The following is a 19,893-nucleotide window of genomic DNA, read 5'->3' as shown; positions in this document are numbered from 1 at the left end:
GTAGACACGGATGTGCGCTCCATGAGGGCCCTCGGTCGTTCGCTGTTCCAGGGCAGGAGCAAGGTGCTTGCGGCGCCGAACGTGGTAGGTTTTCCTAGCACATCTTCTACCCGTATCTATTGTTCTAGCGACGATGTGTAGCCGTGGCGTCACATATTTGCTCAGAAACGACTCGCGAAGCTCTCCTGTCTGGACCTGCGCAAGCAGATACAGGATTCGGCCAGGAGGCACATACGCATGAGGGCAGTCTGGACAACGTACGTCCAAGAGGTGTGCAAGAGGGTCAAGAATGAAGCCGCTGAGAAGGATGGCGAATCCGTCGACCGGTTCTCGCCCACCGACATCTCGCTCATCTTCGCCGCCTTCGCCAAATCCGGAAAGCGTGACTCAAGCTTTATCAGCTTGTTGCTGGAGGTGAGGCAGTATACTCATCTTACCAGCTAACCGTTGGCAGGCGATGCGGGACAATGTCGACAAATACGACATCCGGGATTTCGCCGTGCTGTACAACGGCCTTGCCAAGGTTGGCATGCAGGCGGACGAGATGATAAACGGCTTCAACAGCAACATCGAGTCGCGAATAACCGCGAAAACGTCGGAGAAGGTTAGGCTCATCGCTATTGCACCGTGACATAAATCCCAGGATCTTGCCCTTCTACTTAACGCTTTGTTGGAGCTCAGGGTCCGAGATGCCAACTCCATATTCGTCAAGGCGTCGCTGGCCATATCGTCAAAGATAAAGTACATCGCAAATTGTCACACGCTGACTCTTCTGCTGCACTCCTACTCGAGGTTAAAGGGCTTTGCAACCGCATCGGATTCGCCGGCGCCTCCACCGGTGGAGGAGGTGGGACCACATCGTTCAGCAGCTGATGATAGCACGTATCAAGATGACAAAGCAGTAGGAGGCAGTGATACAGTGTCACAAGGACACGATACCGCAAATGAACCGGAGAAGGAGCAGTCGCCTGAAGCAACGTTGATAACGGAGACGACGCTGTCGCTGCTGGGCAGATGCGCCGACCTCATGATCCAGATGCGACCCACCGACATCATGTACTACTACAAGTCGGCGCTGAACCTGATATACTCCAACTCCGACGGCGTCACGAGGCAGCTGTATGCCTCTATGGCCAATATGAACAAGGCGCATATCCGGATCCGCGAGCACGTCCTCGAGTTCGAAGCCAGGGAGCTGGTATCGCTCCTGCAGGCGTTGCAAAATGCCCAGCGCCTAGCGGGCCTAGAGTCACCGTTGGACGGTGATGGCGCAGTCTGGGTGGTGAACAACGAAATCCGCAACCAGGCGCCCATGCTGCAAGAGGAGATCACCGACGAGCTGACCTACCGAACCAGGGTAATGTCATTCGCCGAATGCCTCGGGTTCTTGAAGCTTATGGACCCGGGAGACCATCGGGGCGTGCTCGTCTGTCGACGATTAACCTACAAGGTCAACAAGATGAACGAGCTCAACAGCTGGGAGCGGTACTCCAAGACTGACCTGTGGGATCTCATACACATTCTCGGCAGAAGAAGCGACGTAGCCACCAGCACAGAAGCACAGGAACTAATGGTGGCTATAACGAAAAACATCACCGGGACGCTAAAACTGAGGGAGGTGGATGCGATGTGCCGGCTAGCGGCACGACTCGGCGCCAAAAGCAATTCGCTTTTAAAGAAGGTAAACTCTGTGACATGCCGCGCCGACTGCCTGCAACCAACGCAAGCCGCCTCCTTGGCGTACCACCTGACCGGACTAGGGTACATCGAGCACATCCAGCCCATTCTGGCCGCCTGCCTACAAGTGGACAACGCCAAAGATGCACTTCATGTGCTGACGGCGCTGGCAATCCTGAAGGTGAACCGCCTGGCGCAAATTTCCGCGGAATTAGTGGACACTATGACAAGGCAGATCGAGGTTGGCAAGGCAGAACTGCCTACCGACGAATTGACTACAAACAAAATCGCACTGCTCAGGGCAGCCGGCATAGCTGAGCTGCACGGCGAGAGTACAAAATACAGACTGTACCCGAGGCTGTTCTCGCCTGTGGACCACGTGGCACTGCGGAATGTACGGTTCACGTCCAACAAGCTGAAGGTGGACATCCAGCTGATGACCCTCGAGCAGTGCACGGAAGATATCGCCAACAGCCTCGCGGAATTCCTCGCGAAATTCGACGAGAAGACTCGTTTACACAGGAACTACGATGCTGGTGACATGATAGTGCCTATCGTGATTGAGTTGCCCGGGTCGACCAAGGTGGCCGTGCAAGTGCTAATGAACGACTTCTACTCCGGCAGGCGCCAGATGCTGCGCAACGACGTCTTCGCACAGATGAGGCTAATGGAGGACCGCGGAATACGCACAGTTGGCTGCCGAGCTGACCACTATCTGCAGGGCGACCGGACGCAGTTCATCGCCAACCTCCTGGAACGCTGCCACAACGTGGCAAACTCGGAGACAAAAACGGCGAAAGGTGAGCTCCAAGAGCCACAAGCTAGGTTTGCCAAAGCGCACGCAGTCGACATAAGCCCGCAACAGCCTAAGCTTGACAGCTTCTCCAGGTTCAGGCGGCTAGTTGCCGGCTGAGCGCTGCAGGCTCAACCAGCCGACTGGCAAGCACTAACAATCACCGACAGACGTAAATATTTGACTGGAGCTGCTGCAGGCAAATTCCTCTGAGCAGCGCGGCATGACCAACAGGGAGTGAACGGCTGCTGCGTCTACACACTGGGCGAGAGGAACAAAACTGCCTGAGAAGGCGGGAAAATCCGTTCCGCCGAAAACATTTAAGTACCGACCCGACTCGTATCATACGGTGGAAGCCGTATTGATTACGTCGCCGCGGATACCGACGTTACACCCTGTCGCCTCTATGTGCACATGACGCCGTTTTCTTTTTGAGGGCAGAAGACCGTGCTGCTATCGCACAGGGTTCTGACTGAACCTTTAGGCGAAGTGGTTGCCTACGACCGCCATTAAAAAAGACACGAAGCCTCCGGATTAAGATGGCGCCGCAGCAGAAGACGATCGAGCAGCGCTACCAGAAGAAATCGCAACTGGAGCACATTTTGCTCAGGCCGGACACTTACATCGGCAACACAGAGCTGCAGACGCAGCAGATGTGGGTGTACAATCCCGAGACCAAACGCATGGTCTACGAGCCTGTCTCCTTCATCCCCGGTCTGTACAAGATATTCGACGAAATCCTCGTCAATGCGGCTGACGTGCACGCCCGACAGCAGTCGGACCCGTCGTTGCACCGTATGACCTTCATAAAGGTCAACTTCAACAAGGAGACGGGAGCAGTCACCGTGGCCAACGACGGCGAGCCCATCCCGGTGCAGATACACAAGGAGCACAACATGTACGTGCCGGAGATGATCTTCGGCGAGCTGCTTACGTCTGACAACTATGACGACTCGGAAGGCCGTATCACCGGCGGGCGTAACGGTTTCGGCGCCAAGCTGACCAACATTTTCTCGAAGACCTTCGAAGTCACATGCGGCGATAGCCGCAGGCACAAGCAGTTCGGAATGAAGTGGGAGGAGAATATGAAAAAGATAAAATCCCCGGCCAAAGTTGTACCGTACCACGGTAAAGACTTCGTCAAAGTCACCTTCGTGCCCGATTATGAGCGTTTTGGCATCACCGCCATGGACGACGGCACGCTCAAAGTGCTCCTGAAAAGGGTGTATGACGTCGCGGGCACGACCGGCCTCAAGGTCTTCTGGAACGACGAGAGGCTGCCAATCAGCGACTTCAAGCACTACGTATCGCTGTATTTCGACGAGGAGGCCCAGCTAATGAAGGTGTACGACAAGGCTTACCGGTGGGAGGTGATGGTGTCCGCCACCGACGGGAGCGGGTTCCAACAGGTCTCGTTCGTCAACAACATCACCACTTTGAAGGGCGGTACGCACGTGCAACACGTCCTGGACCCACTCGTGGCAGCGATCACCAACAAGGTGAAGTCGAAGAACAAGGATGGCGTGGAGCTGAAACCGTACCAAATCAAAAACTACATCTTCCTGTTCGTGAACTGCCAAATCGTGAACCCGACCTTCGACTCGCAGACCAAGGAGACGCTCACCACGAAGCCAACGAGGTTCGGCAGCAGGTACACCATGAACCCGAAGGCGGTGGCCCAGATCCTCAAGAGCACGCTGCTGGAGCGCATCGTCTCGTTCGCGCAGCACCGGCTGAACATCGAGCTAAAAAAGAAAATGAAAGTTACCAAGGCCGTCAACAGGCTCACCGGCATCCCGAAGCTGGAGGATGCCAACCGGGCTGGCACCCGCAGCGCACGGGACTGCACCCTCATCCTCACTGAGGGTGACTCCGCCAAAACGTCATGCCTCGCCGGATTGTCGGTCGTGGGTCGAGACAACTACGGCGTGTTCCCGCTGAAAGGAAAACTGTTGAACGTCAGGGACGCTAGTTACAAACAACTTGTGCAAAATGCAGAGATACAAAACATCCTAAAAATCATGGGCCTGGACATCTCCAAAAAGGACCAGACGACCCCAGAAGGACTCAGGTACGGGTCAATCATGATCATGACCGATCAGGACTACGACGGCTCGCACATCAAGGGCCTGCTCATAAACCTGCTGCACTACTTCTGGCCGAAGATGATCCAGTACCGGGGCTTCATCAGGGAGTTCGTCACTCCGCTGATAAAGGCCACGAAAGGTGACGCCGTGGTATCGTTCTTCACGATGCAGGATTATGTGCACTGGGTGAACAGCACCAACGTGTCCGGGTGGCGCATCAAGTACTACAAAGGTCTCGGGACGTCGACCGACAAGGAGTTCAAGGAGTACTTCACGAACATCCGGCAGCACCTGATCGACTTCGTGTACGAGGACGAGGCGGACGACGACAGCATCGACATGGCGTTCAACAAGAAAAGGGTCGACGACCGGAAGGCGTGGATGCAGAGCTACGAGCACGGCACCACCGTGGACCACACCATCAAGAACCTGAAGTACTCCGACTTCATCAACAAGGAGCTCATCCAATTCTCCATCTACGACACGGAGCGCAGCATCCCCTCCGTGGTCGACGGGTGGAAACCCGGCCAGCGCAAGGTGCTGTTCGGGTGCCTCAAACGGAACCTGATCTCCGAGTGCAAGGTGGCGCAGCTGACGGGCTATGTGGCCGAGCACTCCGCGTACCACCACGGCGAAGCGTCGCTGCAGCAGACCATCATCAACATGGCGCAGGATTTCGTTGGGTCCAACAACATAAACGTGCTGGAGCCGTGTGGCCAATTCGGCAGCCGCAAGGAGGGCGGCAAGGACGCCTCTGCGGCGCGTTACATCTTCACCAAGCTGATGCCCATCACGAGGCTGATCTTCGTGGAGGAGGACGACAACGTGCTGCAGTACCAAAACGAGGAGGGCCAGATCATCGAGCCGTTCTACTACATCCCCACTATCCCCATGGTGCTGGTCAACGGCAGCGAGGGCATAGGCACCGGTTTCAGCAGCCAGATCCCCAACTACAACCCGTACGACATCATCAGCAACCTCCGTCTGTACCTGAGCAACCGGGACATGAAGCCCATGGTCCCGTGGTATCGCAAGTTCACGGGCAGGATAGAACCGAACGACAAAGGCGGTTTCGACTGCATCGGAACGTACCAATGGCTGGGTGAAGAGGGCCTGCTTGAGATCACCGAGCTGCCGATCCGTCGTTGGACCCACGACTACAAGGTGTTTTTGGAAAGCCTGGAGCAGGGCGTGGGCAGAAGAGACCCGTTGATCCTGGGGTTCGTGGACAACTCCACCCACGAAAGCGTGCATTTCACTGTCAACGTGAACGCCGACGCCATGGAGGAGATTTTGAACGAGGGCGTGGAGAAGGTCTTCAAGCTCCGCACCAGCATCGCCACCTCCAACATGACCCTCTTCGACGGCCAGAAGAAGCTCAAGCGTTACAGCAACGAGCTGGAAATCGTCCGGGATTTCGCCGCAGTGAGGCTGGAGACGTACGAAAAGAGGCGCCTGTACATGATCAACAACCTCCAACTGACGCTGAAACGGATCAGCAACCAGGTCAGGTTCATACACATGGTGATCAACCAGGAGCTCATTCTGTTCAAAAAGAAGAAGGCCGTCCTGATTGCCGAATTGAAGGAACTGAAGTTCGACCCTCACTCCGAACTTGTCAAGTCCACCGCAGGCAGCGAGGTGACCCCGCCTGTGCTACCCACCGAGCCCGCCACTCCCGCCGGCCAGTCCAGGAGGACCTCAACCCTGGACGCCCAGGCGGCCGACTACAACTACCTGCTCAACATGCCGCTGTGGTCGCTCACTTTAGAGCAGGTCCAGAAACTGAACGAGGAGCACGCGCAGAAGGAAGAGCAGCTGCGGCAGCTCATGGTCACCACCGTCACCGACATGTGGCTGGAGGACCTGGACCGCCTCGAGACGGCCATGAGGGCGACGTACCGTCAACAGGAAACCGCGGCACCCACCCCCTCCAGGGCGGCGCTGCTTCAACTCGGGAAACGGAAGTTGAAGTCCACGGGCAACCAAAAGAGTGGCGCGACTCCAAAGGTGGCCGAGAGCCCTGCAGCGCGCACGCCAGCCTCCGCGTCGAACCGCGCCAACAAACGAAGCAAAACCAAGGCCGATTCCGACGACTACAGCGACTACTATGACGACGTGACGCTCGTTTCCGACACGTATACGGACGACGATGTCGACATGGTGGAAGCGACACCCAAACCGGCGAAGCCTGCGAAGACCACCCGAAGGCAGATTTCCATCGCAACGGCCTTTTCAAACGCAAACAAGGCTGCAGATAACACGCCACAAACGGGCCAACTAGCCTGCGCCACGCCGGTCGCAACCGATAGGCCTGCGGAGCTGCCGCCCAACCCGATGAAGGCGGCGATGCCCGAAATCAACGCCGGCACCGAGTCGTTCAACCCCAACCACCGACAGTACGCGCAACACACTGACCTAGATGAGTCCGACAACGCGTCGATGACGGCCGAATCTGACGACGGCTTCTCCCTGAGCCAGATGGAGTTCTCGCAAGACGCCCTGGCCGCCACGGACATCGAGCGCCTGATGGCCGACGCGAGGCGCAAGAAGCAGCAACGTGAGGCCAACCGAACCAAATCGCTAAACGCGCCACAATCCGCGCACACCACCCCCAAGGGTGGCGCCAAAACGCCTGCGAGCGCCACCAACACGCCCAAGCGGGGCGCCCGTACCCCCCAAAGGGCCGGCGGCACAACTCCCAAGGGCCTAAAAGCCTCGTCTACGTCCAGCCCGTCGCCCGCCACGGCCAAAAGCCGCAGCACGCCCCAAAGAGGCGGCGCGAAGAAGTTGCAGTACTACGAGTCAAGTGAGGAAGAGGACTACTACGGTGAGGATGACGAGGAGAGCGGCTACGAGCAAGAGGACGAAGACGAGGAATACGAGGAGACTACGACCCGCAGCCAGTCGCGCTCCGCACGCCGCGGCGGCACGGCAGCGTCCCAGGACACAGCCGGCAGCCGGTCGAGGCGGAACACCGCCGCCGCCAAGGCGGACGAGGCAAAGAGCAAGCCAACCACGCCCGCCAAAACTACACCGTCCGCTGCCAACCACGGCGAGAAAGCCTCGCCGTCAGGCGCCCCTGGCAGCGGCGACAAAGCGGGCCGGGAGGTTGATATCGATTTCAGCCTTTCCCAGGAGCCGGCCGAGAATGAGGGTCCACGCGGCGACTCCAGCCCGTCGGACAAACACACATCGGCGCTGCACAGGGCCGGCTTGGCTAAATTCAGCGTCAGCCTCGCGGATAGGCTGCGTAACCTAACTCCGAAGCCACCGCACAACTAGACACGGGCGTCCACGCCGCGAGCGCCACTTACACATCGTGCCTAATATACTCTACAGAGCAGTTGCGTCTGTTGTCCCGCGCGTGATTCACTCAACGTTCGCGGCTGTGAGTGTGCTACAGCGAACCGGGATCTTCGCGCTCCCGTACACGTATGTGTATCAAGTGCGAATGTGTATGCTTCGGCAGTATGTAACGCCGCCTGCGTCCCATCGCACGTAAGACATCCGATCATGCGAGATGGAGTCGTGGAAATCTAAAATAGATGCCGGCGGCGCCGTGTTCCGCAGGCTCACCGGTCAGTTCCGGGCGGCGATCGGCGAGGTCGGCGTGCAGCTTAAACGCCACGCCAGCCAGGCGTCCCGGGAAATTGGTATTGACCTGGACAACCTGCAGCAGCCGTTCTGCAAGGGGCTGAACCAGGTGCAGTGCTCGCTGTTTTCCGCGCCCGGCAGCTGCGCCAACAAGCGTACGACCGTCACCATATCAGGTGAGTTCGACTTCGGCTTCAACCTGAAGTTCCACCCGCACGAGATCGGCGTGGTCATCGCCACCGTGTCCGGCGTGAACGAGCTGGACTGCAGCTTCAAGTGGAAGAGGCGGCATGCCAGCTACGAGGTGGACATCGAGCACACCGACGGGCCGCGGTACGCGCTGACCGCCGACGACATCGGGACCAGCCTGGTGATCCGCTGCACGCACAGCGGCGGCATGGGCACCGCCATCGGCGAGATCGGGCCGTTCGACGTCGACGTGGCGTCGCGCAGGGCCATACAGGACGCCCTGATCAACTCGACTGCCCGGCACGACCTGTTTTTGGAGCGCGACGCCAGCAGCGTGAAGTGCCTGTGCGACGTGCTAAAAACCCCCGAGCACGCCGTCAAGACCGACGGCAGCAGCGTGAAGTACGCCATGTACATCATGGCCGAGGAGGTGCAGCTGCAGCCGGACGACGACATAAAGGGCGACGGCATTCTCAAGTGCAAGTACTCGAGCTCGTTCCCTCGGCTGCGTCTGTGCACTGAGGACCCCCTGAAGCTGTTTCTGCGCATCAGCGAGAAGCACGAGCTGACGCTGCGCGCGTTCAGCAAGCAGCAGCGCGACATGGTGGCGCTCATGCTGCGGGCGTTCCACAGCCGCCTGCTGATCCTGAACACCCTGGAGGCGAACTCGCTGGAGGTGCTGCGCGACGGCAAGCTGCAGGACCCCACGGAGGGCGGTAAGCGCCTGGACGTCGTGCTCGCGTTGCAGAAGGCCAACGACGACCTGTCGATAATGCTCGAGGAGGCCGCGCGCACCCGCCGCGAGCTGAGCAGGTGCAAGCACGAGAAGAGCTTCCTGGAGTCCGAAATCGAGAACACCATCAAGGTGTTCCAGCAGCAGCTATCGTCGGACGATGCGGCGGCTGCCCCGAGGGGCAAGCAGAAGGAAAGCTACAACGAGACGCTGTACACCGAGCTGATAAACCGCAACGCGCAGCTGGCCGACCAGGTGTCCGAGATCACGAAGGAGCGCAACGCCATGGAGGAGGAGGTTGACACGCTGCGCGGCGAGCGCAACCGTCTGGAGCGTCACTCCCAGAGCGTGGTGAAGGACCTGGAAAAGCTCAGGTTCGACAACCAGTACCTGCTGAAGCAAATCGAGGAGCTGAAGGCGAAGATCCGTAAGCTGGCCGCGAGCTGAGTCGGAGTCGCCCCCAAGGTGTGTCCAGCCAGCGCGCGGCCGCGCTGTAGTTGCCTGAGGGCAACCGCGTCTGAACTGTATACTAATGTGGATTTTGTGAAATGCATAAGTGGTCGCAACTTGAGCTTGCGCTGCCGACCGCGTCCAGACGCGGCTCGGAGGAAGGCAGGGGCCTGGCCGACTACGTGCCGCCGCCGTGGGCGTCATTCGACCCTCAGGAGGTGCTGGGCAAGGACGCGCACGCGCTGTCCGTGGACGTGATATCCCGCGGCACCCTGCTGGAGAATGTCGAGCTGGGCCGCAGCGCGCATTGCGTCCTGGGGTCCATGGACGAGTGCCAGCTTGTCTACAAGAACCCGCTGGTGTCTAGGCGCCACCTGGTGCTGCAGCTCAACAGGTACGGGCGTCTGCTGCTGTACGACCTGGGCTCGACGCACGGAACCACCCTCAACCACGTGCGCATCGAGCCGTGCAGGTACTACCTGCTGAAGGTCGGCGACCAAATCCGCATCGGCGAGCGCGGCTCAACCAGCAGGACCTACGTGGTGTGCGGCCCTGAGGAAGCGCCGGCGGCGCAGGAGGACGCCACGCCGGCGCCCAAGCCGAAGAAAATCGCAAAGAGCTGGGCGGCGAAGGACGAGCAGGAGATCATGAGCAAGGTGAAGAACGCGACGGCCGCCGACTACTACGACACCAACCTGTACTTCGACGAGTGGGACGACTACTTCGACCGCGACCAGGTGAAACAGGAGAGCGAGTCTAAACGCAAGCGGAAGACGCACACCGCGGCGTCTCTCAAAGCGGACCTGTCGCGCCTGTACCAGGAGGAGGTGGATCTGCTGAACCGCTGGTACACGATCGTCAAGCAGGCCGAGGACGAAGGGATCATCGGCGCATCTGGCGACCCGGCGAAGCCCGTCTCGCTGGTGAAAAATATCCAGCGCAAGGGCCTGGACGGGGACCGGGCGAAGCTGCAGGAGCAGATCGACGCCGTTCGGGCCGATATCGACCGCAGCAGAAAGCTGCTGAAACTTACGCGCGCGGAATGACCGTCACGGCCGTGCGACGTCGCCGGGAAACGCGTCGCACTGCTGGCCGCGTGTCTCCCCCGGCAAGACGGCCGAGGCTATCCGCTGTCTTCGCGGCGACACGGATCTATTGGCAGGAGACCTCGTATCTGAGACAAGGACACACATCACAACATTACTTTTGTAATAATTTGTCCAACTGGAACATCGTCCGGCGCCAACAGTGCTGTGAAACGAAGTATTCAAACGCCAATTTGCAACACGCAAACGTTTCTAAGCGGTGACACATCACAGCTCAGTTCAGCGGACCAAGAAGGCGACGCAACCAAAACGACACGTAAGTTTGAGGGCCGATAGCAGCGTCCGCCGCGTTCCGCAAACCCGGTGCCGCGCCGAAATTTCCGCGCCCGCTGTTGCAAAATATGGTTCGAACGCACTAAAGTTGTTTGAACACCGGTCGGTGGCCAATCCTATACCCTAAGCGGCTGTCCAGCCCTCCACGGCTCCAGCCCGTGTGTACGGGCGGACGGTAGGATCCACCAACCAGTTTGACAACAGCGCACCCCTGAAAGGCGGTGACGTGCTGTAGAATCTGAAGACTGCATTGACGCGGACGCAAAGTGGGTATTGCGACACAGTGAGTCCTAGGCCGGGCCAGGGACGCGGCGGCTCCTCGCTGCAAACTCGGGCTTGACAGCGGCTCCACCGTGTCTTATCAGGCGTTAATGTACTTGCAGAATGAGAGAAATCGTACACATTCAGGCCGGTCAGTGTGGTAACCAGATCGGTGCCAAGTTCTGGGAGGTCATCTCTGACGAGCATGGAATCGACCCGGTGAGTCTCTTTGAGCGTTTTACGCATGCACGCCGGTTGCACATGGCAGCCTGAAGCTTTGACGGCGCACTGCGTGCCTGTCTAAGCTGACGAGGCGGCCACTGTGCAACCCCCGTCGGCATGGCCCCGCCTTGCCCTCGATGACGACAATGTCTTATACTTCTGCAGAGCGGAACCTACCACGGCGACAGCGACCTCCAGCTGGAGCGCGTTGACGTGTTCTACAATGAGGCCACCGGCGGTCGCTACGTGCCCCGCGCCATTTTGATGGACCTGGAGCCCGGCACCATGGACTCCGTGCGCGCTGGACCCTTCGGTCAGCTCTTCAGGCCCGACAATTTCGTGTTCGGCCAGACCGGCGCTGGTAACAACTGGGCCAAGGGTCACTACACTGAGGGCGCCGAACTCATCGACTCCGTCCTTGATGTTGTACGCAAGGAGGCCGAGGGATGCGACTGCCTCCAAGGTTTCCAGATCACGCACTCGCTCGGAGGTGGTACCGGCAGTGGTATGGGAACCTTGCTGATCAGCAAGATCCGCGAGGAGTACCCCGACAGGATCATGGAGACCTTCTCCGTGTTCCCGTCGCCCAAGGTGTCCGACACCGTGGTTGAGCCCTACAACGCCACGCTGTCCGTGCACCAGCTGGTTGAGAACGCCGACGAGGTGCAGGTCATCGACAACGAGGCGCTGTACGACATTTGCTTCCGCACGCTGAAGCTCACCACCCCCACCTACGGAGACCTCAACCACCTCGTATCGGCCGCCATGTCTGGTGTCACGTGCTCGCTGAGGTTCCCCGGCCAGCTGAACTCTGACCTGAGGAAGCTCGCCGTGAACCTGATCCCGTTCCCGAGGCTCCACTTCTTCATGATCGGCTTCGCGCCGCTCACCAGCAGGGGCAGCCAGCAGTACCGCGCGCTGTCCGTGGCCGAGCTGACCCAGCAGATGTTCGACGCGAAGAACATGATGTGCGCGTCCGACCCCAGGAGGGGCCGCTACCTGACCGCGTGCGCCATGTTCAGGGGCCGCATGAGCACCAAGGAGGTCGACGAGCAGATGTCGATGGTGCAGAACAAGAACAGCTCTTACTTCGTGGAGTGGATCCCCCACAACACCAAGTCGAGCGTGTGCGACATCCCGCCCAAGGGCCTGAAGATGGCCGTCACGTTCGTGGGCAACTCCACCGCCATCCAGGACATGTTCAAGAGGGTCTCGGAGCAGTTCACCGCCATGTTCAGGCGCAAGGCCTTCCTCCACTGGTACACCGGCGAGGGCATGGACGAGATGGAGTTCACCGAGGCGGAGTCGAACATGAACGACCTCGTCAGCGAGTACCAGCAGTACCAGGAGGCGACCATCGAGGACGACGAGGACATCGGCGAGGAGTACTAGATGTACAGATAACTAAACAGGGACATGCGCAAAATCGCGCCTAGCGGTATAGGCGGGCGCATTTGCGATCTTAAGTTTTACAATAGTACATGAGCGACCGAGCGAGCGTGTGGCGCGGCGGCCACGGGTGTGCGGGTTCCGATTATTAATACATAGTTGCGCGGTCTCTGCCGCGGGGCGCTCACTGCTGCGGCGACGAGGGCTCCTGCGCGGGCTCCGTGTCGCATATGAGCTGCAGCAGCCACTTCTTGAGCATCGGCTCCTCCTTGAGGCAGGGGTAGAAGACGGGGTCGCTGCACATGGTGACGGGCGCAACGGGCGGACCTACATCTTGCGCAGCGGCTTGGGCAGGCACTTGCGCAGCATGTCGCGCGCGCGCGGGTTCTCCGAGAGCCGCAGGTAGCAGCGCACCACGTGCTTCAGGATGCGGCGCGACGGCGACTCCAGCAGGCTCATCACCATGCTGTTTAGCACCGCGGCCACCGCGTAGAAGCGCTCGGCGGTGGCGCAGACGTATGCGAGCCCACGGTCGTCCAGCATGATCTTCTGCACGATGAAGATGGCCACCTGCAACCCGTGAGCGGCGGTCCAATCCCACCCACCGTCTTGGAAATGTCCGAGCCCGTCTCCATGATGCGGAGGCACAGTGCGATGATCTCGGTGTCGAGCAAGAAGCAGATGACCTCCTCGTCATCGCTCTGTTCGCGATATAAGCGGCCGGCGCTGCACCCACCTTCACCAGGGCGCCGATCACGCCGAGGCATGTAAGCTTCAGGTACTCCAGACGGCGGCTCTTGCACGTCGAGTTCAGAAAGGGGTAGAGAAACAGCGGAATATGGGCTGCGGCGCGTGACACACGTGACCTGTGACTGACCCGAAAGGAACAGACGGCGCGTTTCCGGGTGCGATGCGATACATTGCAGCAACGTCAGTGAGTTCGACGCCTTCGTCGAGTCTGTCATGGAGAGGTTCACCGGGTACAGGTAGTGGCTGCACACGCTCAGATTCGCGCGCAAAAAACCCACTAGACAGAGACGATCTCGTAGAGCAGCGTCGCCACGGTGCCGAAGGAGTGCCAGAGCAGCAGCGGCAGGTCGGGGTAGTGTTCGCGCTGCTTGGAGAGCTCCGAGAGCGCGTATTCCCGCTTGTCGTGTATGGCCAAATCGAGGATGAGCTGGTGGAGGATGTGCTCGGGCACTTTCTCCTGCGCCGGAGGCGCCGCCGTGGCCACGCCCGGCTTCTGCGACATCGAATTCCCCGGCGGCAGGCCCTCCCCAAGCAAGTTGGAGGGCAGCCCGTCGCCTTGATCTATGTCAAACGAGAAATTCTGCATTGTTCGCACAAGAAACGACTGCGGAAGCTGCCGCGGAGTCAAGCGGCGTGCCCGACAGGCAACCCGTACACATCCGGTTAAATGACACCACATTAGAACTTCTATATGTGTTTCGCGATCTCGCATTTGGCAAGATGCCGTAAGCCCTCGGCGACGCTCCGTACGGATGCGCGCTGCTGAGGGTCAACCTGCATTAGACGGTCGAAGACGTAGCGTGCCGCCTGGGCACAAATGGGAAACTTCTGCGTGGCGGAGTCCATCTGGAGCACACTGCGTATGTGCTGCAGCCATACGCGCGGCGGTATCGTCCAGTACTCGTCGCGATCCCACCACAGGCGATCGGTGTTCTCCTCGGTGACCTCCTGGGGAGGGTCTATGAGCTCCGGCGGTCCGGAGCCGAATGGCGGCCGCATGTGGTCGACCATGCGTCGCCCGAGCAGCACCTCGATGACCGACTGGCCCAGTCCCCAGGCGTCGGAGGCGCGGTTGATGTCGACGGTCCGAGCGCGCTTTGAGTTGTGGTGTTTCTTCGTGTAGTATTCCAGCAACTTCTGCTCGGGCGACTCGTACCAGGATGTGCCTCCGGTGAATTCCTTGGTGTGTTCCATAGACGCCGCGCCCAGGTCGATCACCTTGACGTCCACGCGCTTCACGCCGCCTGACTCGTACATGTCCAGCACGATGTTGTCGGGCTTCAGGTCGTTGTGGCGAATGCCCAACTCCGACAGCTGTGCGACACGTTCCATTGCGATTATACACCAGTCCAGCTTGTTGAGCTCGTAGAGCGGGGTGTTGCGCGAGGCGAAGCGCGGGGAGCACTCGGAGCGGATGATGTCGAAAAAGTCCGGGCCGAACAGCTTCCGAGTTATGAGCACTGACACACCTGGGTTCTTTTTGTCCAGATAGTATCCTAGCACCTCCGACGTCGGCCAGTCGTCGGTGGCGATGGGCGACGATCGGCAGGCGTCCCGCGAGGCGCCGACCAGCTTCTGATAGATGAACAGATGGCAGCCAATCTCGCGCTTGATGCTCCTGCCGTCGCGCATGTTGCAGTCCCTGACGCTTTTCACCGCCACCTTTAGGGCGATTTTGGGGAACTGCTTGGGCAGCCAAAAGGCGTTGTAGACCACACGCTGGGTGGAATTCTGGGAAATCAGGAGTGAGCGCAGCTCCGGGGTCAGCCGGAGCTCCGCCGCCGGGGAATAGAGGCCTTCCAGCAGCGAGGTGCGGAACATGACCGGGCCTATGCGGTTATACAGCGGACGGTAGTCCGCGAAGTTGATCTCGACATAGTTGTCCAGGTCATGCAGCACTCCTATGCTGGAGGGCGGCCACTGCGCATCCGGCGATACTCGGACGTTGTTGCACGGGATGTCACTGCATTTGTGCGCGCCGCAGAGCAAGGGTGAGGCCGAGCCGCCGATGCCCCCCTTTGAGGGGCCGCGGTAGCCGCCGCACGAGCCGTTGGAGCGAGCACCAAATCCCACCTTCAGGTCAACAGCCATAGAACTACTGCCGTTCGGCCCGTTGTAACAATCGTCCGTGCATTGGTCGGCGATGTTGTCCCGCGCCTTGCGGACTCGGCAGACCAGCGAAGGGGTCAGGTTCGACGACTTGCATTTGTGCGCGCACACATCACGCGAATTGCGCATGTAAGATCGGCGCTTACACAACGCGGGGAAAGCGGGTATTGACAGCGAGTTGCCTCTCAGATCCACTTTGTCGTCTCCGGGCCATCCAACACGACTCACCTCTGATACCTCGTACTCGGCACACTCCATTTTTCAAATTCAAAACTACATTACACATAAACTGCATTAAGTCAAAAGGAAAGGCAGGGCCGCAACTTCATCGGACGGAGAGAAACACCGCCAAGGACCGTTGCGGGCTGGATGCCGCAATGCCAGCCGCCAAAGCGCTGACGGATGGCAATGTGCGGAACGCACGCCGACATCCAATGTCGAAAACTTCGTTATTGGCTTCTCGGACTTTTCCCTAGACACACATCGCGCCACAAACCTGTTTGCCGCAATTCGGGGGTCACACGGTTACACCCAGAACGACAAAAGATCGCACGGGCTTCGAGTGCACCGGTTTATCGACGTGCCAATTGGCAATCCAACGTCCATAAAACGATGACGCCCTCTGAGGCAGCAATGTGTCGCTTTCCGGCGACTAGCACGCGACTGCTGATGTGCACCTCGTACCGACAGGTTACCCCGTATGGCTGAGATGCCGATGTCAAGCAACCAAAATGTATCTTTCCCCAGGGCACCGGTCATACAATTTATTTTTCCGTTGGCTTTGAGTTGGATCCTTGATCTTGGAATGAAAAGTCAGCGCGGCCGTCACCTACCGCGGCCGTTGACAACGTTTAGACATAGGGCCTCAGTTTCGCGAAAAATGGTTAGAAGAACTTATTGTGGCATCCGACGCCGTTACACTAGCGTGGAGGGGTGAAGTGCCACTCGTGCAGCGCTGTGGTGAGTTTTAGCTTTTGGCGTCGTATAGGGCCGCCAGCTCCACGAAGGCGCAAGCTGTGGAAGTCACAGAAAACGCCGGTCTATGGCTATATTGGCGCTGAAATCCGGTAGAACGTTTCAAGACTTGCTAATTGGCCCCGCGAAAGCAGCCGCATCCCTGCTGGATGCGAGGAATACAATAGACACGCCGGGTTCTGAACTCGTCGTGGCACTTCCGCTAGCTACAACGGCGATTCGGTGTAACCACGCTGCGCCAGGAATGCTGCGACACGTCGACACGGTGTACTTATTAGAAGTGACTAGTAAGGCCGTTGTGGTACATCTCTCCACCACGGCGAGGCGGCGCGATCCATCTGGACCCATCCGATGAGGGTAAAAAATGCGCGCTATGCATCGTTTTACAACCAATTGATGTTCCTATTGTGGCTGGTTCCAGGATCGCGGTTCCCTGCTATAGGTGGCCATGTGCCAACCGAGATCGGCATCCGCCATATTTTCAGGTTACCGGCGAATGAACGCAAACAAGCCGAATAATTGGCTTACTAACGTTCATTTTCGTGTCCGTGTCTTTAGAATAATAATATTACCCCTGTGGTAATTGACCCCACATACTGACATTTGACACTATAGTCCGCCACCCCTACAAGATTGATACAGGGCAACTGGCCTCTTCGGAGCGCCATCAGAAAAAATTGGAACGATACAGAGAAGATTAGCATGGCCCCTGCGCAAGGATGACACGCTCAAATCGAGAAGTGTAAAAACGATTTTTTTTTCATTTTCCCGCTTGAACCCATTATGCGCAGCAACTACGCAATAGCAATAACGTTTCGTTGCGTCTTGAAAGCCGCCGGGATGGCATTATTTATTTGGTACGCCACCCGTGATGACGGTGTTTCCGTTATCGGTTGCCACCCCTGTCCACAAACAGAAAGCACATTAACTTCACCGTCGTTTCATTGTGGATAAACGCCGTAGTGGTTCATTTAATGGAAATACACAAGATATTGCTGCAAAAATCACCGTCTTTGGCTGGTGAACGCCGCCGATCCGACATCTACGAAGTATATACAAAATCCACACCCCGGTACATAACACAACCTTTTGACAGGAGATTACCGCGTAAAACGGTTACAACAGCTCGCAAATTGACACCGGTAGCAAAACGTCAAACACTTGAAGTTTAGTCAATAAACGGCGTTGCTAGAAGGCTATCTTACACACGCTAACGACATAAAAGTGTACTTCGGTCAGGGATACTGGCTGATAAGTTCCGACTCGCCCGCGGCAGGCAGGGTGTGACTCGCGACGTATGCACCACCTCTGGTGGCAGACACGCGACACTTATATTTAAACACATATGGCAAAAATCAGAACCATAATATGGACGATCCAATTGATCAGTCAGTAAAGGAAATAGGACACAACATATCATGCCTGCACATCAACTCCGGCGCGCAGCTTGACGACGTTTTCAGGCTCAGGCACCTGTTTCCCTAGTAAGGCACACTTAGGCGAGGTGTCATTGCGCAAACAGCTCAAAATTTGTAAATGATATGCGTGGACTGTCCCTAAATCTAGGAAACTTCTTTTCGTCGTACGTGCCGCTGCTGGATTCTTTTATCATCGGGCCCGGGAAACCTACCGTATCTGACGCGACCCTGTCGTACGCCGATAAGATCCTGGGTAACGGAAAACGCGCGCCAATCCATCCGATGCAGTCGCCGACCTCCTCACCATAGGCAAGTCAGACGACACACTCAACCGTTGGAAGCACCTCAAAAGGGACTTTTTAACGACCAATGACCCCTTAGTGCACCGGGACAACGTGGTGTCTCTCGTCGACGCGCATAACGAGCTCTTGCAGCAACTCGTGAACCGCAGTCTCGAATTCCGTATGTGCAGATGCGCACGTCTCGATATTTGCCGCAGAGAAGCCGCACAAGCACTCCGAGGCGAACGTGCATCTGAAGCTGGGAGTGAAAAAGGCAAAAACCATCAAAGGTGGGTGCCTGAGGCCCGTGCCGCCCTGAGCTGCCGCAGGTCTCGACGACTACCTCGCCAAGATCAAGTAGCTGGTACGCCACGCCTACAGCGGCAATCACGGCTGACGTGGAAAATGTCATTGCCGGACTGGAAGGGTCTTCTAAACTGGACGCTGAAGCACGTCCCTGAGGATTCCACAGGTAACCGTGCCCATCTCTGCCGGAGCGCACGTTGCGTAGGCAACACAAAACCCATTGCCAAGGAGGACGTGGAATTCCTGCAAAAGGCCATGGAGAGCATCCATGACCACGACGACAAGGTGAAACGCGCCGCGCAGCTCATCCAGCAGTCGGCCGCGCACGGTGCGGAATACGACACATCGCAACTGCTGGAGGCCTTCGACACCATGGAGCAGTACTACGAGGAGCACCCCGGTAACGCGTCGTCGATGCACCGGACGGGCATGCTCGCGGCTGTCACCGAGCACGTCGGCCAGGGCAACCGCGAAGTGCTGCCAGCGGCGCTATCGGTAGGGTGTGGAGCTATGTGTGATTATGGTGACGCAGCTACTGACGACTACGCTATCAAACAACGAGAAGGTGCAGGAGGAGGCGGCGAAGGGCCCGCTGATGATGCACCTGTTGCGACTGCGGCAGCAGGTCACCGGCACCCCGCTCGAGCCGAAGCTGATAACCACCGTCGCGGCCGCCACCAGGCACTGCGTGAAGGCCGAGGAGCACTTCGTCCGAGTCGGGGGCATGCAGTACATCAGCCAGTGCACCGCGAGCAGCAACCTGAAGGTCAAGGAGAAGGCGGCGCTGCTCATATACCACTTCGTGAACCTGCAGAAGCTGGACAAGAGGGAGGCGCACAAGACGCAGCTCCTGAAGACGGTGCGCAACCTCATGCCGCTCAACGTCGCAACCCAGGGTGAGCGGCAACTTCCCACGCCACAAAGCAGCGCAGGCATACAGTACGCGGAGGTGTGCGTCAACCTCTTCGCCGCGGCCGTGCTCAAGTACCCGCAGTTGATAGACCGGGCCGAGGCGATGGGGCTGTGGCAGCAGCTGTCAAGCGCCATCCAGAAGACGCCGGAGCTCGAGGACGCGAAAGGGACCTTGCAAGAGCTTCGCAGGGCGCTCGGGACGTGAACAACTCAGCCGAAAATGGCGCTCCTAATTTGTTATTTGAAAAAAGCGTGTGTCCGTCGTCGTAGAGCACCGGTGCCTGGCGTGAGGCACGCCCGGCAAGTTTGTTGTGGGCGGGTGTGACCTGCGGCCGAGCCGAACTCATGGCGAACCGCCGTACAGA

General features: G+C 58.4%; 9 protein-coding genes across 9 annotated transcripts; 7 read left to right on the top strand and 2 right to left on the bottom strand.

Moving 5' to 3' along the window:
- Window positions 1-21: 21 nt before the first annotated feature.
- On the top strand, window positions 22-2,590 carry BBBOND_0309920 (hypothetical protein, conserved; the record flags this gene model as incomplete). The annotated part of the gene is made up of 4 exons (XM_012913821.1): window positions 22-84; window positions 166-414; window positions 455-604; window positions 644-2,590. The coding sequence occupies 4 exons, from the start codon at window positions 22-24 to the stop codon at window positions 2,588-2,590; spliced, it is 2,409 nt and encodes an 802-aa protein (XP_012769275.1).
- A 419-nt stretch (window positions 2,591-3,009) lies between these two features.
- On the top strand, window positions 3,010-7,842 carry BBBOND_0309910 (DNA topoisomerase II, putative; the record flags this gene model as incomplete). Its single annotated transcript, XM_012913820.1, has 1 exon — window positions 3,010-7,842. One exon carries the CDS (start codon window positions 3,010-3,012, stop codon window positions 7,840-7,842), a length of 4,833 nt encoding a protein of 1,610 aa, XP_012769274.1.
- A 238-nt stretch (window positions 7,843-8,080) lies between these two features.
- BBBOND_0309900 (hypothetical protein, conserved) lies at window positions 8,081-9,523 on the top strand (the record flags this gene model as incomplete). The annotated part of the gene is made up of 1 exon (XM_012913819.1): window positions 8,081-9,523. The coding sequence occupies one exon, from the start codon at window positions 8,081-8,083 to the stop codon at window positions 9,521-9,523; it is 1,443 nt and encodes a 480-aa protein (XP_012769273.1).
- A 101-nt stretch (window positions 9,524-9,624) lies between these two features.
- On the top strand, window positions 9,625-10,572 carry BBBOND_0309890 (FHA domain containing protein, putative; the record flags this gene model as incomplete). The annotated part of the gene is made up of 1 exon (XM_012913818.1): window positions 9,625-10,572. The coding sequence occupies one exon, from the start codon at window positions 9,625-9,627 to the stop codon at window positions 10,570-10,572; it is 948 nt and encodes a 315-aa protein (XP_012769272.1).
- A 717-nt stretch (window positions 10,573-11,289) lies between these two features.
- BBBOND_0309880 (tubulin beta chain, putative) lies at window positions 11,290-12,780 on the top strand (the record flags this gene model as incomplete). Its single annotated transcript, XM_012913817.1, has 2 exons — window positions 11,290-11,385; window positions 11,554-12,780. The coding sequence occupies 2 exons, from the start codon at window positions 11,290-11,292 to the stop codon at window positions 12,778-12,780; spliced, it is 1,323 nt and encodes a 440-aa protein (XP_012769271.1).
- A 181-nt stretch (window positions 12,781-12,961) lies between these two features.
- On the bottom strand, window positions 12,962-14,113 carry BBBOND_0309870 (cell differentiation family protein, putative; the record flags this gene model as incomplete). Its single annotated transcript, XM_012913816.1, has 6 exons — window positions 12,962-13,073; window positions 13,109-13,347; window positions 13,383-13,478; window positions 13,514-13,620; window positions 13,655-13,770; window positions 13,806-14,113. 6 exons carry the CDS (start codon window positions 14,111-14,113, stop codon window positions 12,962-12,964), a joined length of 978 nt encoding a protein of 325 aa, XP_012769270.1.
- A 101-nt stretch (window positions 14,114-14,214) lies between these two features.
- On the bottom strand, window positions 14,215-15,894 carry BBBOND_0309860 (hypothetical protein, conserved; the record flags this gene model as incomplete). Its single annotated transcript, XM_012913815.1, has 1 exon — window positions 14,215-15,894. One exon carries the CDS (start codon window positions 15,892-15,894, stop codon window positions 14,215-14,217), a length of 1,680 nt encoding a protein of 559 aa, XP_012769269.1.
- Window positions 15,895-16,678: 784 nt separating this feature from the next.
- On the top strand, window positions 16,679-16,966 carry BBBOND_0309850 (hypothetical protein; the record flags this gene model as incomplete). The annotated part of the gene is made up of 1 exon (XM_012913814.1): window positions 16,679-16,966. The coding sequence occupies one exon, from the start codon at window positions 16,679-16,681 to the stop codon at window positions 16,964-16,966; it is 288 nt and encodes a 95-aa protein (XP_012769268.1).
- A 1,013-nt stretch (window positions 16,967-17,979) lies between these two features.
- Window positions 17,980-19,733, top strand: BBBOND_0309840 (PROTEIN FOLDING REGULATOR, putative; the record flags this gene model as incomplete). The annotated part of the gene is given in 7 exon segments (XM_012913813.1): window positions 17,980-18,095; window positions 18,134-18,282; window positions 18,318-18,491; window positions 18,502-18,600; window positions 18,672-18,782; window positions 18,822-19,111; window positions 19,149-19,733. 7 exon segments carry the CDS (start codon window positions 17,980-17,982, stop codon window positions 19,731-19,733), a joined length of 1,524 nt encoding a protein of 507 aa, XP_012769267.1.
- Between the last annotated feature and the right edge of the window lie 160 nt (window positions 19,734-19,893).

Source organism: Babesia bigemina (assembly GCF_000981445.1).
Source record: "Babesia bigemina genome assembly Bbig001, chromosome : III".
Taxonomy (NCBI): domain Eukaryota; phylum Apicomplexa; class Aconoidasida; order Piroplasmida; family Babesiidae; genus Babesia; species Babesia bigemina.
The sequence above is the reverse complement of the archived record's forward strand: the minus strand, read 5'-3'. Positions and strand labels throughout refer to the sequence as shown.